Source organism: Carcharodon carcharias, chromosome 21, assembly GCF_017639515.1.
Source record: "Carcharodon carcharias isolate sCarCar2 chromosome 21, sCarCar2.pri, whole genome shotgun sequence".
NCBI lineage: Eukaryota > Metazoa > Chordata > Chondrichthyes > Lamniformes > Lamnidae > Carcharodon > Carcharodon carcharias.
In genome coordinates this window covers 8,987,616-9,007,466 of record NC_054487.1, presented here as the reverse complement: position 1 = coordinate 9,007,466, position 19,851 = coordinate 8,987,616, and the positions used below count along the sequence as shown (strand labels likewise).

The window sequence follows — 19,851 nt, the reverse complement described above, 5'->3', positions numbered from 1 at the left end:
TTATTTTGCTTCGGTATTTACTGGGAAAATAGAATAGGTAGACATGACTGTTAGGTTTGAGGCGCAAGTAAACAGGTTAGATCTAACATCTGCATTTTTAGATAAGTGGAGAGTTTGTTTGAATATCAAAAGGGTGTCAGTCAGAGGTATCAAGAAACATATTTGCAGCTTGCAGGAGTTCCATAGGTAAATAAAAGGGGGGATATTATATTTTATTGACCTGAAAGCAAAGATAAGATGGAAACATGAAAGATCTTATATTTGGAAGGGTTTGAGTTTCAAAGAGGTGTGAAAACAATAGAGCCTGAGATGAAAGGGTAAAAGGTATTTTAGAGTTAGTGTTTTGAGCTAGAGCTGTGAGATGTAGCAGCCGGAGCTGTGGCTGAGGATTCAGTTTGAATCAACTATACAGTCAAGCCATAAAAGTCTAGGGCTGCAAAAAGCAGATTTACAGATGACACCAAATTGTGAAGGAAGACAATAGCCAATACCAAGGAGGACTACCACAAATTACAAGAGGGCAGATAAATTGACAAATAATTGGGCAAATAATTGACAAATGAAGTCAACACAGTTAAATATGAGGTGATAAATTTAGTAGGAGGTCACATTACTTGTAAATTGCAAGGCTAGTGGAGTAGAGGGACAAAGGTTCCTCAGAGTATAAATATGCCAGTTACTGAAAGTTGTGCAACAGGTTAGCAAAGTTGTGTTATAGAACCTTAGTTAGGCCACTTAATGCATGCAGTTCTGGTCGCCATAATATAAGAAGAATATAGAGGCACTGCAGAGTGTGCAAAGATTTACAAGGATGATAATAGAAATGTATGGATATAGATCAGGAAAGAAATGAAAGGCTGGGTCACTTTTCTCTTATAAAGAGAAGGCTTGAGATGTAATCCAAAAGAATTATTTAAATTTATGAAAGGTTTTGATAGAGTGGATACAGAGAGAATGTTTCCTTTATGGGGAAGAACATAACTTGAGGCCATCATTATAAGATAGTAATCGAGAAATCCAATAGGAAACTCAAAGAATTTAGAATTCTTTATCTAAAGAGAGATAAGAATGTGGAACATACTACAACAGGGAGTGGTTGAAGCAAACAGTCTATATGTATTTAAGAGGAAGCTAGACAAGCACCTTAGTGATACCATGGCAAAGAAGGATGCCATTCAGCTCATCAAGTCAATGCCAGCTTTCTGTTGGATAATCCAATCACATAGGAGATTGATGGGAATAGATGGTTACAACAATGGATTTAGATGAGGAAAGATGAGAAGAGGCTCCAGTGCAGCATAAACACTGGCATAGATTGGTTGTGCCAAATGGCCTGTTTCTGTGCCGTATATCCTACGTAATCTATCCCATCCCTATCACCATCCCACATTTGCCATCCCCATCCCATCCCCCCAATAATCCTTCCAGCCAGGGTAACTTTGTTGGGCTCCCCTTAACTTCCACTGTTCTTCTTCTCCCCAAATTCACCCCCCACAACAAACCGCTGGCAGTGTATGGGCCTCATGCACTCCAGTCACCATGACATTAGAGCAGCTGCACCTCAAAACAGCAATCACTAACTAAAGCTCACATAAACGTAGGGCTCTTTGATTGGGGGTAGGGTTGTCAAAGAAACATCTGGACAGACAGCTTTTGAGCCCTGCCCCTCACACTTTCTGAACTCTTAGAAGTTGATATCTCTTCCATCTGCCAGGGGGTGAGGCAGCTGTAAATGTTGCAACATTTTCACTATCTTCACTATCTTAACAGCACCAGGCTGTCAGCACTCATTCTGTCTGCTGCATGTGCGCAGTTCCCCCACCGTTGATGTCATTGTTGTGCGCCCACTGAATGCTCCCAACCCCTCGCTACCTCCCATTTGCCGCCTCACTCCCGACCTCTCACTACTTCACTCATGGTTTCTCTTGCCGCTCCTCTCCTGAGCCCTCGCTGCCTCACCCATGGCAAGTGGAGACAGTGAGGGGTTGGGAGCAGGGCGGCTAGGTCAGATCTCAATTTTATTATGTGCAATCTCAGGTTCTTTACCTGGTGTTTGGGATCTATATTCTGTGAAAACTACAATCCTTAAGCTGTCACAGTGAGATCGCACATTTGCACGTTAGAGAAACATTCCAAAAAAGAAACACATTTTATTGGTGCTTTACTTGTTAAAATAGCTTAACACTGCTCAATATTGGAGATGATCTTATTCTTTGATCCAGGCAGCTACCTGCAGCATTGCTAGCAGTGATGTCACAGGCACTGCTGACTGCATGTGCAGTGAGTGTGCCCTCTGCAGTTGCTGTGTCAGTAAACGCAGCCCAACATTTTACTACGATATTAAGGTACTAATGTCTATTTAATCACATGTCATGACACAGGTGTTAATCTAGTGAAATTTTGCACATGACCAAAACAGTCTGGACAGACAAAAAAAAGGCATATTATTATGGTCTGAATGTTTCATTATATTCAGGTGGTGGCCATAACTGAGAGTTGACTTGATATGTGTGTAAATAAAAGCCTATAAAGTGTGTTAAGGATTAGCTCTAACTCAATTCTTCGCCGCTTGCTTTTCTGGAATAAAATGGAAGCAAATGTAGGTCAGATGAGCACAGAGATGATAGGTGAGTAGGACTTTGTGAAGTTTAGGATAGAGCAGGAGTCTGATGAGCTGAAGAAGTTTACAGAGAATGGAGTATGAGAGGCAAGCATTGGAAGAACCATGCAGAATTTGAGAAAATCAGCTCATGGGTGAATGCAATGCAGAGGCTGCGAACAGCCTTGAAAAAGTAGCCAGGGAAGGGAATGGAGCTCTTCAGCAGATCAACATCTGCAAAGGCTAAGCAGGTGGCAGCTTGAAAGTGTTATTTTAAGTGACTCAGGGGACACATATGTTGAGAAAATGTTAAAGCAAGAAAGAAAAATAACACAAAGGTTTAAAAAACTAAGAAGGGATAAAAATCTATTCACGCTAATAAATATTTTATTCTATTGGAGTTAATATGTGAAGAGTGTGAGCACATATGAGCAACATTTGTGATGGAATAAAAATGAGGATGTTGGGTATAGAGTACTATTCATTTTTAGGCACCTTCATATCAAATATAATTCATATCAAACATAACACAGTTTAATGTACAGCAAAGCTCCATTTTCCTCATTTCTTTGCCCCAGGTTTAGAAAAACACCTGATATTTTCCACAAGATATTCATTTTTTTTCCTATATAAGATTGCTAATTAGTTGAAGCACATATTATTGTGATGAATTTGTAAAAGTGCTTGTATGGATATGAAATATTCTCCTGTAATACTCTTAACAGATTCCACCACAGAAAAGATGACCTGAACACAGCTGCACAAAAATAATAGCTCAACAGAAAATAACTATTATAGTATTATGGTTCACTTCTCCCTCTGAACAAGCAACCAATTTATCTCCTTTAAGTGTGTTTCAGTTGAAAAACAAAGCAATTTGAAACTATGCAAGCATGTGGCAGTTCAAACACCATTCCGTAGATTAGTTTTGCTCCATGTTTTAATTGAAATCAGACTCTCTTCCCACCTCCAATATTTCAGTGCCGCCAAAGGACAGTCTAATAGCGCCATCAGCTGGTCAACGTTGCTAATATTTTACCCTCCAGAACAGACTTGGAGACCTTTCTAGAGACTGTAACTAGAGACTGCAGTCGCTAATTAAAAATATGTCTGCTATAACAGGGTTCTCTAATTTGGTCACTAGATCTCCGATTATTCAGCTGCAAACTAATGGTCTTAGCTGGTACTTGTTAAAAGGTTACTAGCTAATGATTGAAGACACTACAGTTGCTTTCAACACTCTAGAATAAGGTGAGAAAGGGCAGGGAGAATATATCATCAGGATTTCCCATCTTGATCACTATCCTGTGACTGCTGCTGGAAAGTCTTCAGGAAAAAAAAAAGAGGGATTAAAAAAATTTCAAGCTAAACACTAAAATAGTAGATTGGAGCCTGGAAAAAATATATTTTCAGCTACAATTGATATGGCAATTAGATTTTGTACTTGCCTATTATTCTATCAATTAAATACAATTTTACCATATACCATATATTATACAGTTAAACATTTATAATCAACTAAATAATCAAAAGCAAATAACAATAGTGGAATAAATTTCACAGTAAAAGGGGCTGCACAAAGATTGCGACTGTGTTATAAATCAACTCAGAAGGATCTCAGTATGTTAATTTGCTTCCTGCCTCTTCAGAGCACACTATAACAGATCAAACAAACCATAATGTACACAAAATATTGCCACAGTTAAATATATGAGCAAAAAAAAAAAAAAATCCAGGTCACTTACCTTAAAATATTTTTTTCGAATACGGGTCATGTTCATCAACATAACTCCAGAGTTGATTCCAGTCTTCCCATAATATGGATGTCTGGCAAAACGATTATACCAGCCAATTCGTGGCTCCTCATGTTCTGGTGCCATTCCAGCAATCTGAGTATGATTGAAATCTTCAAGAAATGCCCATATATCATCCATAGGACGTAAAAAAAGAATATCTGTGTCCACATAGAGCAAAGAATCCACGTCCTTCAAGATCAACTGAAAAAGACAGAGAAACGCGTCAGGAAGAACAAAAAGTAGGTACCGTTGAATCAGCTTAGTGCAGATACATGCTGAATACTGAGACTGCTCAAGATAACTATTTGCTAACAGTTTCATTCAGCACAGATCACAATCTGTGCAGTCAGGGTTTTCAGCTCCAAATGCTTTCATATGAAGGCAAAAAATTAAAATACTTTGCAACAATAGCAGTCCCTTAATGGATGAGCAATTGTTCTAACAGAAATTTCTTGGAAGTATCCTTGGCAAGCATTTTATTTTGGAATTATCTTAATTTATAGAAGATTTTCATTCACTGGCATTCAAAAAGAAATGTTCTTCAGTACGTCCACAGCATGGGGATCTCTGTTTATTAGACTTGCTACGAGACCAATCAAGATTTAGCTCTAGAGCCAACACCAACCCCTTCAAACAGAATTTCAATTAATTGGATGTTACTAAAATCACTGAAGCTTCCAGATTAGCATAATCCAAATATATTTTCTGGTGTCCCTCAGTCCTCCCTTATTCCTTTGTACCATGTTTTAAATTAGTGGTCTGAGACAGCCTACAAAGACACATTTTATGTAGATAACCTCTTCTGGTGATATTTTGATGTTACTTTCTTTTTGATTCACAATGATTTGGGAATCTGTGCATCAAGGCCAGTGCCCACAATTTCAATGCTGACTAAAAATATGAATGGCATATTAAAGGGCTACAATTACTCTAATAGATGGTTGGGCAGACCCATCTGGATTACAAATGCAACACTTTTTATTGCTTTAATGAATTGATAAATACTTGGCAAGATTTTCAAATACAGTTGCTATAAGCTTTGGCTGAAACAGGGGAAGTTCCCTCATGATAAAAGATGCGGAAGTGAACCAATGTTCCACATATAAATTATGCTACTCAATGCAAAGGAGGTGGTGATTAAATGTTTGATTGGGCTGGTCTGTCTTGCAGGGACTGCCTCTGCTGTCAGCAGTTAGGACAGGCAACTCAGCATTTAACAGCACTGTTAGGGAACCCTCTTATCCAACTGCCTGACACTGGACAATGACAGGGCATCAACCAACTTGACTCAACCCATAAAAATGAAAAATTAACTGCAACATGTCGGAGAAGTAAAAGTCATTGGTTTGGGAGGATTTTATGCTCACTTCTACTAGATTTTGATTAATGCTGTACTGGTTCCATGGGCCTGACAGGACAGGCTCTTAATCAGGGTTTTGCTCAAACAATGCTCAGCATTAGCTGATGCAGAAGTGCCAAAGAAATTTCTACTTATTACAACATGGTCAGTCAATTTCTCCATGTGGTTTCACTTCATTTCAATATCGCTTGTAGAATACAGAACTTCACATGAATCAGTTCCAGTCAAGTGGGTAGAGAGTGCAAGATAAATATGGCAAACAAATAATGCTGGGGTTTCCCATTGTGCACTCACCATTCTGAGATTTTTCTGGCCATTAAGACAATTGCCCGTGGTGGCTAGGGGGGGAAGTGGTGGGGGAGTGAAATAACATGGAGGCAGACACAAATGGAAAACCTCAGCAAGACTCTGGTCATTATCTTTGGAAGACAGGCAACGAGCCTGGCCATTAGCAGCAGTGAAAGTTGTCCTGTCCTTGAAGTCAAGGAAGATATGCTGCTAGATTTGTTTTACCAGAAACTTATGCATCAAACACAAGCCAGCATAGGTATCCATTAGTGCTGAGGGAAATAAAAAAACAACTTGTATTTATCTAGAGCCTTTGATGTGGAAAATGTGCCACAGTACTTCAAAGGAGAAATGCTTTGCAATAATGGAAGAGAAAAGATGGACCACTATAACTATAGGTTAGAATAAAGATAGCTTTTACAACAAAGTAGTAAAGTAGTAGCAAGGTTGTGGTGTTTAGAGAAGGAGTTCAAGAGAGTTGGACCAAGACAACAGAAGATTTAACCTCAGATGATGGAATGGAGGAAGAAGATTGCACAGACAAGATTCTGAATATGATTCAAGAGATAGAGTGGTTTGAGGCTGTGAGCAGCCTTAGTAATGAAGATGAAGAATTTGAATCTGGTATATATATATATATATATATTTGTTTTTAAACTGTTAATGTCAATTACCATATTTATTACAATATTGGACTATAAACAGTTCTTTAATAATAACAAAACAGAAATTATAGTACACTAATAATTAAATCACAGAAAACATTTTCTGACTGGTTCAAGAATTAAGACTAAAGGTTTGGACATAGAAAAACATTGTTCAGCTCAAGGAAAATAGAACTTCTGCTTCATTTCATACAGGCATCTTCTTTCTCAGCGTGGGAGCAGAGAGATACCAAAGATATTCATACAACCCAAAAATGATGTACTCCAATAGCAAGAACAACACAAGAGATACTCTCTGCTATGTAATTTTCAGTTAATCTGCCATTTCAGTTCCAGCACTGTGTGCAAGATACTGAATGGAAGATGGTGAGTAATGTTTACTAGTATAATACCAAAATAACTTCAGCTGATTTTCCTCAACTAAATATTTTGCCTAGGAGTATGAACAGATAATTACTACTCCCCTGTATCCAGCCATAAGCCCATTTTATGATAGAGTATCTCACAAAGTACCTCATTAAATTGCTGACCATGACACAGTTTCCCTACCTTTAACGCTACAATTGTCTTTCAGTTCAGAAACCGAAGTGAGCTGAAGATAATTTTTACATATAATCTATACCTAAATATAGATTTCTGATGTTATGGTTATTTGAGTGGGAAGCCGAATTGAATGCCAAGCCTAACAGAATATGCCTAACTGCAAGAAGTCAACAGGAAAGAGAGATTTCCACATATTTCCTTGAAAAATTATATCTTTAGGATATTCCATAATTATTTTTGGCTCTACAATTTCAGACGAAGTCCCACATTGAAACAGTAGTATCTGAACAAAGAAGCATAATAGCATTCTTAATTAAGCAATTTCTTCTCATCATTTTATTTATAGAGAGATCATATTAAGCAACTATAATGCAAAATGAATCTTACAGGTAGAAAGAGTCTCTGTGAAGCACAGGGCTTGAACAGTTTCTTCCATGCCACTGCAGTCTCAGCTGGAAATGTTATTGGGTAGATGGTGTGACTAAACTTCTGATGAAATGCTTTTTTCCAGGTTTCCAGCTGTGTGCAAAATAGAGATACATTACAAACAGGACGGCCATCAAAATTCATTGCCAGAAACGTGCTACCTTGAAATAAGATAAATACACATTGAGACAATTGCTACTGCCAATCCAACGATCTGTTTTCCCAATGGGAAAGTACTAAGTGGCATTCAAGTATCTTTTCATTCTGGGGTGGGTAGGAAAATGACAGTTATTACAGGTATACTGTCACCTCCCAGCTGTCTAAAGAGTGGCACTGGCAGATGCCAAAGAGGAGATCATCCTGAGTATATGAGATATTTAACCCTGCAAGATGACAAAATGGAAAAATAGTGCAGTAACTACATTAAATAGAAATATTTTAAAAACTTCTGAATTAATCAAATTCAATATACCCACGGGACACTTATTAAATTTCTTCATAAATCTGTTTAAACAAGAAAATGTGTTAAGTATCAATGCAGGTACATACCGAGCTACTGAACTTCTCGTGGAGTTCATCCTCTGCAAATATGTGGAAATGAAGTGGTTTCTGACTAAATAAAACTGCAGACTTCAGCATTGTTAAAGTTTCTTCCAGTCTCTGTCCACAAGCTACCACGGCCAGATGCATCCTCCAAGAAGAGTTTTTTGATGAGCCTGCAGGACTCCAAGTTCTTACTTCATGCCTGCGGAATTAAGATTTTGATAAAAATATATATTGGAATGCGGCAAGTTTAGATCCAATTTGCTCCCTACTGTAAAAACACATGTATCTTCTCATCAAAAATGAGTTTTTCTTCAGTGAATTGACGTGACTCAGAAATCCATTTCCCAAGAGAAAACAAAGTGGGTACATTCACCCTCACTGCTGCACGGTGATCTGGTGTAGCAGATCTCCCACCCATTATAGAACATGTCAGATTTTACTTTGATGGATTCTCATGGGATGAAATTCATGTAGATTTTTCAATGGGCAAGAGATTACTGCTCAGGTGGTGAGGGTGAAAATTACCCCTTTATACTCTCAGACAATTTTACCTTTTTACAAAAGGAAGCTTCAATCTACAGCGTTCTTTGGAATCTGAACACATGTAGCCTACATGAATCAGTAGTTCACACATTTCGCTTTTCTTTACACTTCACATCTAAAGCCTGAATGATCAACTATTCTTCAGTATGTCCCAATGTCTATATAATCCCTTCTCCAAATTAGATGCTAAGAGCACAGCCAATATTTCTAGTACTGTTAAAATTAATGGTCAACATTTAATCGGTCACTGCAACATTATCACCACACACACACACACACACACACACACACACACACACACACACACATACACTCTCTCTCTCTTGGGTCAAACGTAACCCTTGCATTATTGGCAACAAATATTCTGCAAGAAATGAAGCTTAAATAATCTCAACCCAGTGAGGACTGACTCTCAATACACAGATGTCTATTCTTAGGTAAATATTGAATTTCCATCTCAGTCAGAAAGACTAGTGCAAGAAATGAAAAATAATTCACTGGTTCAGGATGAGATCATCCTCTCAAATTTATTGTTTCATGCTTCGACATAGTTCTACAGATAATAGCTACACTCCAGACATTAGCCAAGTAGTCATTCATCATGTGCATGCTAAGACATATCGTCAGTGTTGTTATTATGTGGACAGAAGCACAGCCAAAACTGATCTTGTCCTACCCGAGGTCCAGGCACATGTGCTTTCCAAAACAATTTGTTGGACAGTGATTAGGAAGACTACCTGATAGGTTATTAGTCTCTCTTACCCTGAAACACTGACGCAAGTAGCAGTATTCCTACTGCAACTTCAATTGAGATCAGCTCAAATCAGGATGGGGTAGGGATTGAATTTTGTATAGCTTAGCTAGTCTGAGTCAATGAAGGGATACAACAAATGTAGCATGCCTTATTAGTGACATCCTCATATAGGTGAGCAGGGAAATTCAACTCTTACCCTCACACCATGAGAATAAGTAAAAATTGGTTTTCTGCCTTTGACCTATTTCATCTGCTACCGAGTAGTTCAACGATCCAATACAAAATTCAAATGAGGGTTTGGGTCCTTCTTTGCCCATACCCATTTTCACAGCTGAACTGAGAATCCGGGACAGTCCCGGTTGTAACTAAATGGCTCAATGGAACAGAAAGCTATCCTTTAAACCCCAACTCTGCCAATTATGAAGTCATAGTCCTGTTTGTCTGAGAGTTCTGAAGCATTTTGGTGGCCTCAACAAATTCCTAATGGGAAAAAAATATATAAAATTAATTGCCTCTAATCAGGTAATAAGGCTGCTAGTACTGAATATTCACATTTATGGGGAAGAATGTTCTCTTGTGCTTGTATTACAGTTACAGGACCTTTTTCCTCTACATATAGTCAATACTGTAACCAAGCTGTGGTAATTATGGTTTTGTTTAGTTTGTAATGTACCTTTAAGAATAATACTTGTTAAGGAAGATCATATGATCTGCAGTAACCAATAGGAGAGTAGCACGGGCTACCTCAGCGATAAGAGTTGGAGTTGAAAGCACAGTGGTAGTTGCTGCTGAGCATATTGGAAATAAACTTAATGTTTCCACCTAAGAAGTGTCTGCAGATCAACTCTATCATCAATAGTAGCAACTTGGCCACCCTTACAACACAAGCCTATATCCTCCTGGCTAATTTCTAAAATTTTAAAACTGAACCACGGCTTTTTTAAAATGGCTAAAGCAATGTCTGTCTGTGACCCTCAAACAATAAGAGCTATTTGGCAGTATTGAAGAAGTTTGCATCCAGTTATCTCTGAAGAGACCTTAATGACCCGAGGGCTGCAGTGACCAAATTCAAAGGGAACTATATGGAGGCTATCTACATCTCACAAGCCAGGCCTGGACAACCGTTGCCAATTTGCCTGCTAGGATAAAGGACCCAGATAAAGGGGTGCACACCCTTTGGCAAAGCCAAAGTGGAGAGGTGGGAGTCATGTGACATGACCCCTCCCTTGCTGGTGAAATCAGTAATATTGCCTAGAGCTGCAAAGCTCAGTCTTCAATCTTTCCATCTACCTAGCATCAGCACAGAAAAGGGGAGAGCAGGAGTTATTAGCTTCTTGTTGAATGGACGCAAAAGCTGTCTGCAGGAATCTGTGGTGGAAGCCAAACAGAGAAGGCAAGAACACACTTAAAATTAGAACTAACGATAGCCAGTTAAAACAGTGAATTCAGCTTATTAACAGGGATATAGTGTGGCATGCTTCATTTTCTTCATCTCAATGAATGCTATGAAATGAAATAACATTCACTTTAAACCTTAATTTGTTTGCAGATGTCATGTTAGTTGCTGATTTACAACTGGATTCATTTCACTAGAACATACATTAGTGCAATGTCATGAATACATTGGGAAACGCATGAGATTGCAGTATCCAGTTCACACAAAGTGCTTCATTGTTTCCACCCAAAGTCATGCTATCATAGGACTAGATACTGGGTAGTAAAGGTAAATCCTGATCATCTGTATAGAGGGGACACTTTGAGAAAACATCTGAATGTAAGATATAAAATTTGTTACAATAATTTACCCTATGTTCATACTCCATTACAATCATTACACTCATTGGATATAACCAAAATGGCATGCACACTCAGGTCTGCTGGCTGAAAAGATAAAGCCCTATGCCCTCGGAAGACAAATTCTACAATGGGATACTCACTTAATCAATACCAGAAATATCAACCAGTGTAGATTTGAAGATGGTTCAAGAAAAACCATGTCCATTGATATTCACTGAAACTACTTGAACTGTAGTTATGTATCAAGCCTACAAACATGGTAAATAATTGTAACTTGGATTTTTTTAATATCTATTCATGGGATGTGGGCGTCACTGACTCAGTCAGCATTTATTGCTCATCCCTAATTGCCCTGGAGAAGGTGATGGTGGTGAGTTACCTGCTTGAACCGCTGCCGTCCCTGTGGTGTAGGTACAGCCACAGTGCTGTTAGGGAGGGAGTTCCAGGATTTTGACCCAGCGACAGTGAATGAACAGCGATATATTTCCAAGGATGGTAAGTGACTTGGAGGGGAACTTCCTGTCCCATCTATCTGCTGCCCTTGTCCTTCTAGACGGTAGTGATCGTGAGGTTAGAAGGTGCTGTCGACAGGGCCTTGGTGAATTCCTGCAATGCATCTTGTAGATGGTACATACTGCTGCTACTGTGCTTCTGTGGTGGAGGGAGCGAATGTTTGTGGATGAAGAGCCAATCAAGCGGGGCTGCTTTATCCTGGGTGGTGTCAAGATTCTTGAGTGTTGCGGGAGCTGCACTCATCCAGACAAGTGGGGAGTATTCCATCACACTCCTGACTTGTGCCTTGTAGATGGTGGACAGGCTTTGGGGAGTCAGGAGGTGAGTTACTCATCACATGATTCCTAGCCTCTGACCTGCTCTTGTAGCCACAATATTTATATGGCTAACCCAGTTCAGTTTGTGGTCAATGGTAACCCCCCCCAGGATGTTGATAGTGGGGGATTCAGTGATGGTAATGCCATTGGTCGTCAAGGGGCGATGGTTAGATTCTCTCATGTTGGAGATGTTCATTGCCTGGCACTTATGTGGTGCGAACATTACTTGCCACTTGTCAGCCCAAGCCTGGATTTTGTCCAGGTCTTGCTGCATTTGGACATGGACTGCTTCAATATCTGAGGAGTTGCAAATGGTGCTGAACTAAAATGACTGACCTCCAACAATCACAACCCTCTTCCTTTTTGCTAGGTATGACTTCAACCAGAGAGTTTTCCCCCTAATTCACATTGACTCCATTTTTGCTAGGGCTCCTTGATGCCATACTCGGTCAAATGCTGCCTTAATGTCAAGGGCAGTCACTCTCACCTCAGCTCTGGAGTTCAGCTCTTTTGTCCATGTTTGGACATTGAGGTCAGGAGCTGAGTGACCCTGGCGGAATCCAAACGGAGCGTCAGTGAGCAGGTAATTGCTAAGCAAGTGCTGCTTGATAGCAGTGTTGATGACCCCTTCCATCACTTTTATTGATGATGGAGAGTAGACTCATGGGGCGGTAATTGCTCAAGTTGGATTTGTCCTGCTTTGTCTGCACAGAGCATAGCTGGGCAAATTTTCCACATTGCCGGGTAGATGCCAGCGTTGTAGCTGTACTGGAACAACTTGGCAAGCGGCGCAGCAAGAGCTGCAGCACAAGTCTTCAGTACTATTGTCAGAATGTTGTCAGGGCCCATGGTCTTTGCAGTATCCTGTGCCTTCAGCCATTTCTTGATATCACATGGAGTGAATCGAATTGGCTGAAGACTGACGTCTGTGATGCTGTTTCAAAAAAAAGTCAATTCTCCCCCTTTTCAATGAGGCCTTCAGAATGTCTTTCGAACATTTTCTATGTCCTCCTTGAGATTGGGTGCCATCCTTGAGTTTTGAAAAGATCTGCTTCAGAAACTATTTATTTGGCATGCAGATACAGTGCTAAGGCAACAGAGCTGATTTCACGTGATCTTGGTTGCAATGCTAGAGTATTTGCTTCAGTTAAAGTGCTAGAATTTGTTTGCTTGTCTACCAAAGACTTGAGTAACCTATGAAGACACTTCTGATGGAAATTCTCCAGCACCCAGATGTACCTTTGGTAGATTGCCCAACTATCATTGCCATATAGGAGGGTGGTGACAACAACAATGCTGTAGATTAAAGCTTTTGTCCCATTATGGAGATCCCCATTGTCAAAGGCCTGGTTGTGCAATTTTTGGAAAGCTGCACTGGTACTGCTAATTCTGCGCTAGATCTCCTCTTCGGTGGTGAACTTTTGAGAAAGGTAGCTGCCGAGATATGGGAAGTGTTCAACAACTTCTGGAGTCACCCCAGCAATAACAAAGCATGCATGGGAGGAACCTGTTGCAAACTGTACCATATGACAGTTCCTCATCCAACAAGCCACAGCATAATGGGAAACTGACCACATAAACTCTACTGCAGAGAAGCGACGAAAGCAGAAGGAAACAAAGCAGGATTCTGGCTTGAGAATCCTCGTTCCTCAACTAACTCGTCCTCTCTGCCCAAAGTGCTGTGGTTCCAGGACTGGCTTGCAGAGTCACCCGAGGATGAACAGCCATGCTTGTCCTCATGTCGAAAGACATCACCCTCGTTTCGAGGGTCTGACGACGATCATATAAATAGGTATGTCTGTGTTAAGTGTTGGGGTTTCTATGTATAAAACAGGAAAATATGTATAAGATCTGACTACATAGTTTATTGGCTTCATTAGATTATGATCAACTGCTCGGTAATTACAAAGCAGCCAATGTTAATAATGTTTCAATTTTGACTTTTTCAATAAATTACAGGAATGAATAAATTGTATTTAGGATTGAATTATGACTACTTTACAAACACAAACTGAATGTAAGGAATTAGCTGCTCCAATTGTTGCACCTTTTTCAATGTAAATCGTTGTTGTTTTTGACAGGATATCTTGAATTGAAATTTCTACAGCACACTGCAATATGACCACTGAAGTAATAATATTTTTTATAACAGCACTCTTTCACCTATTTTACAACAGTACAAGACTATTTAAATTGAACGTTTTAAACATAAAACAGTGAAGAATGGCAGCCTTTTAAAATGTTATCAACAGCAATTTGTTAATACTACGATATAGGGCACCACACACCTAAAATAGAAAAGGGTGAACATCATATTGCGTTAAATAACTAGCCAACATGGACGATATTAAACTATGATTTAAAGCCTTCGCACTTAATATCAAATATCAAAGACAAATATTTTGATTAACAGAATGCTAATTTCTGCCTGTTGAAGTACACATGAAGGCAAAACAATTGGGGCACATTGGTTTGGATAACACTTTGCAGCATACAGCGCACCAAAGGATTTTGTTAATCAGTAACTCAGAACTAACATCCATCCAAAAGCTCTTAGAGACTGAAGAGGCATTTTTGAAGCCCTTTTGCCTCTATCATAAATAGTTAATCAGAGTCAGGTGATGTTCTCCTAGACTGGAAATAGGTTCCAATTTTTAGAAGAGAGATAACTTGATGCCAGCAATAGATAAAATGCTTGAGAGCACTACTTGAGTGCACTACATAACTACTAAGACAGAGAAGATCATTTCAGGAACATCCAACATGGCTTCTGGAAAAGAAAGTTGTGCCTTACCAATTTGAGCAGAATATTTGAAGGAGTCACCAGGTTAATAGATGAGTGTAATCCAGCAGACAATGTCTACCTGGACTTTTCAGAAAGCTTTGGAGAAACCACATAAGAGATTGCTCTACTTAATAGAAACATAAGGAATAGTAGTAATCTGCTGGGATGGATTGAAACTCGGCTGCGTGCTTGGAGAGAGAAGGTGATATCAAAGGATTTGGATCTAGTTAGAGACTAGTGACCAGTGGTGGCCTGCAGGAATCAGTGTTAAGACTTCTTTTTTTTAATGATTTACAAGTGGTATTGGGGGAACAACTCGCAAATTTGCTTCATGATATACATTTCTTCCTTTCTTGTTTAATTGCATGAGTAGGGAACAGGGAATTGATTATTGTAAACTGACTAAGTTAAAATGAAAGCTATCATCTCAAGACCTAGGCGAGAACAGTTACACTACATGTGAGAACACGAACCAAATGTTTTGATCTATCAAAATGATTCTTCATCATTTTTGCACGGTGTGAAACACTGGAGAAACTTTAATTCCTCCTACCCCCCAAAAGAAAACTGGTGGGCTTGAGAAAGGTGGGATCTTAAAAATTTGAATCCCAACCTGCCTCCAACTCACCCACTTGTTTTAACGAGGGAGGGCAACCTCCTCCAAACAGCAGATTGTCAATTTAAATATTGTAATGAGTTTATGCAGTAGTGGTGTGTTCAGTCAGATGCTGTGATGACATGCACTTTTACATGCATATTGCAGTTGAACTATGGATAGTGATGGTGGAGGCTCCAACTTTCTTTCCATCATATGCTGATCACAAGTCGCTCCCACTGTTACTGGCTGCCATTGATGTGTGTTGGAAGAATTTGCAAGTTGATAATCAACCTGTTTGGCCAGATTATGAATGCATCTTCCTTGGCCATCAAGTCCTCATACGAGACTCAAACCCAGAGCTTCTAGCTCAGAGGCAGAGATGCTACCCACTGTGCCACAAAGACCTTCAATGAGGCAATGTACACTACATTAAAATCAACATTTCAAATTTAGCCATTGCCAGCTATTTTTTCTCGGCTTTAGTAAAAACAGTAGCTAAATGAAGCAAGGACTGCTGGATCCCAGAGGCAGTGCCTTTCCATTTACCTGATGTTCCACCCCAACTTTCACTCTGCTGAATTCTGTCACAACTCTTCCAATCACCCTCCCTCCCACCCCCAGCAAGCCTCCAATCCCTTCCATCTTTCTGCAGCCTGGTACCAATGGCCTACCTGCCCAGAAACCAATTAGCTTATCAAAGTGACTAACTGCGGCCAGGAAACTGAGACAAAAATGCTAATTGAGTCCTGCTGTTAAAATCGGCAGGACGCAAGGAAATGCTAGGTTTTCCGACTTCAGAGCAGCCAGTCCCACAATGCTGCCTAGTCTCTAAGTTAATATCCATACCACCGTGTCAATATTAGCTGTATTTCCTAGTAAATACTAGACTATACAGCTACACCATACATTGTGGTGTGTTACTATTTCTTTGACTTTGATGGACAGTTTTCTAAAATATTCTCATTGGACGGGGCCAATTCAATTAAGTATCTATACATGGAGGCTACTTACCTTTACTCAACAGTCACCATCCAATTTTGCCCTTCATTTCCTTTTCATTTTAATTTCATTTATTCTTCTTTGGTAATTTCTATTTTCCCAATTCTTCTTCCACTGATTTTTCATGAAGCTTTTTCCTTCCAGTTCTTTGCATTTTTGAGGCATGGAGCTGGAAATGGGCAGCAAGAGTATATTCCTTTTTTTAAAATTGCCTCCTGCCCCTCTGCTGTTGAAGAACTATGTATAAATATTACGTCAATAGCTATGCAATCCCACAACCACTGGATCAGATCAAAACTTTGCAGTTCTGCCACATGCGATTATGAATAGTGGTAGACAATTAAACACCTAACAGGAGGACGCAGCTCCATGAGCATCCCCATCCTGGATGAAGGCGAGTCCAGCATGTGGAATGCAAAAAAATCACGGCTGAAGTGTTTGCAACCATCTTTAACCAGAAGTGCCAATGGATGATCTATTGTGGCCTCCTCCTGAGATCACACCAATCAAAGATACCAGTCTTCTGTCAAGTTGATTAATTCCACATGACAGAAGAAATAACTGAATACAACAAAGGCCATGGGAGCTGACAACATCCTGGTTGTAATGAAGACTTGTGCTCCAGAACTAGCTGCTCCATTAGCCAAGCTGTTCCAATACAGCTACAACATTGGCATATATCTGACAAAATAGAAAATTGCCAAGATACATTCTGTCCACAAAAGAAGCAGGGCAAATCCAACCAATTACCACCCAACCAGCAGCAGAAAGTGATTGAAAGCATCGTTGACAGTGCTATCAAGCAGTACTTACTCACCAATAACCTACTACCGATGCCTCATCACAGCCCTTGGACCAAACATAGACAAAAGAGCTGAATTCCGGAGTTGAGGTGAGTGGAGGCAAGTGATTGAAGCTCATCACTAGCTTCTCAAGGGCAATTAGGGATGCACAATAAATGCTGTTCTTGCCAGCAATACCCACACCCCATGAATGAATTCAAATAGACCAAGGAGGCTATATGCTCCCAAGACGCCCTAATCACTCTTACCTAGTTGTTGGGATTTGTATTACGGCAACCTGCCAATAGCTCCATTCCAATTTTTTTTTGTTCTCATGCTGGGTGAGCCATTTTATGATAGCTTTTTATCACAGCAAACCATTATCAATTGTAACTTGGTTAAGTTGTACTGGCTGCCCATTTCACGATATTAAAAAAGCAACACTTCAAGTGTTTAGCCATATACAGCTTAAATTGCTACATTAGAAGCTGATTCATAGAACATAAGCACCATCCTCAGATTTTTGTTAAGTCTAAACTAGAAAGGTTACTACTTTACAAAATAAGAGCTTCTGTATAGCCAAATTAGAGTAAAATTATTTTAAAACATGGGTACAGATGATCATGAGGGAATCACTGCATCCTTAGAAGATCTTCCCTTATTCTTCAAGTAATCATAGACAAAGGGTGTAACCTAAGACACACAATCACAAATACTAAATAATTAGTAAAATAACAGCTAACAAGACTTCAAGAGTCACTTAACCAAGTTCAGACACTTAGAGAATTTGGCACCCCACATCAACCAGAAAATCACATGGTGCATCAAGCTTTCCAGAAGCACTCTGATAAAGTTCCCTGCAAAAGACTTCTATAAAAGCTGAAAGCAGGGGGAATTCAAAGAAATATCTAAAAAGGGATAAAAAATTGACTGAAGCAAGGAGGCAGTGGATACTTGGCATAGAAGTCAAGAGGTTGGAGAGAAGCATCAATAAAAGGAGTGCCCAGGGAGAACCGTGGCACCTATCTCTAACCTACAACTTGGATTCAGAAGCTTAATGCAAATTGCTTACATTGGCTGGTGAAACTGAACTAAGGATGGACAGCTGAGTTAGAGAAAGCAGCAGGAACCAACACCCAACAATTTGCATTAATTTCAATCTTTTTTATTCTCTTCCTGCACCTAGAGACACGAGGAAATGAAGCACATGCTTAAGTCTGTTGTTCCTGGTCTCTAGCCTGTCGTCAGAGGCTATCATTTGAGGAGTGCCATTCCGCATTAAGCATAGCTGACCAGGAGACTCTCCCATTGAAGGATTTGCAGATTGATAATCAAACTGTTTGGTTATGTTATGAACTCACCTTCTGTAGCCATCAAGTCCTGGAGTAGGACTCAAACCTGGAGCTTCTGGCTCAGAGGCAGGGATGGTACCCACTGCACCACAAGACTTCCCATTAATAAAGCACCTTCTTAATGCAGTAAAACATTCCATTGTGCTTCAGAGGAGTGTATTCAAACAAAATTTGTCACTGAACCACTTAAGACGACATTAGGTCAGATGACAAATGCTTGATCAAAGAGGCAGATTTAAGGAACTTAAAGGAGGAAGGAGAGGTGAACAGGTTTAGGCAGCCAATTCTAGAGCTTATGGCCTTGGTAGCTAAGGCACGGCCACCCATGGTGCATGATCAAAATTGGGATACACTAGAGGCCAGAATTGAAGGAGCACAAATTTCCAAAGGGTTATGGGTCTGAAAGATGTTACAGAGATGGGAAGGGTGAGGTCATGATGGGAATTGAAATAAGGATGAGAAATTTAAAACTGGGATGTTGCTTAACTCAGAGGCAAAGTCAACGGGAACAGAATTGACGACTGAATTGGGACTTAAATGTGAATTACGATATAGGTAGAAGAGTTTTGGATTACCCTCAAGTCTAGGGAGGGCAGAACAAAAGTAGTTAGCTAAAATATATAAATTTGTGGAGCAGTGACATAAGTACCAGGTACTGACACCAGGTCTCAATTGCTTCTTTTGCCAATTATCTTAGATCTGTGCCCTCTCGTTCTCGATCCTTCCACCAACGGGAACAAACTCACCCTATCAACTCTGTATAGACCTCTCATGATTTTGAATAACTATCAAATCTCCTCTTAGCCTTTTCTTCTCCCAGGAAAACAGTCCCAACTTCTGCAATCTATCTAACTAAAGTTTGTTACCATGGAACCATTCTGGTGAATCTTTTCTGCATTCTCTCTAATGCTTTCATAGGATCAGAGTATCAGCCTGTCGAGCCTGCTCTGCCATTCAGAAAGATCATTGCTGATTACCTACCTCTATGCCATTTTTCCCGCACTATCCCCACATCCCTTGATGTCATTAGTATCCAGAAATCTGTCAATATCAGTCTTGAACAAGCTCAATGATTGAGCATCCACAACTCTCTGGGGTAGAGAATTCCAAGGATCCACCACCTTCTGAATGAAGAAATTCTTCCGCATCTCAGTTTTAAATGGCTTGCCCCTTATTCTGAGACTGTAT

The 19,851-nt window shown here is 39.8% G+C and overlaps 1 protein-coding gene across 4 annotated transcripts in view; it reads right to left on the bottom strand.

The window, feature by feature from the left end:
• The window catches only part of gxylt1b (glucoside xylosyltransferase 1b), a 114,726-nt gene that overhangs the window by 28,640 nt on the left and 66,235 nt on the right, over nucleotides 1-19,851 (bottom strand). For all 4 annotated transcript variants that reach the window (XM_041216385.1, XM_041216387.1, XM_041216386.1 and 1 more), the window contains 3 exons: nucleotides 8,227-8,422; nucleotides 7,639-7,770; nucleotides 4,345-4,596 (listed from right to left, as the gene is read on the bottom strand). In XM_041216385.1, coding sequence (XP_041072319.1) covers nucleotides 4,345-4,596; nucleotides 7,639-7,770; nucleotides 8,227-8,422 — 580 coding nt within the window. The remainder of the gene's footprint in view (nucleotides 1-4,344; nucleotides 4,597-7,638; nucleotides 7,771-8,226; nucleotides 8,423-19,851) is intronic.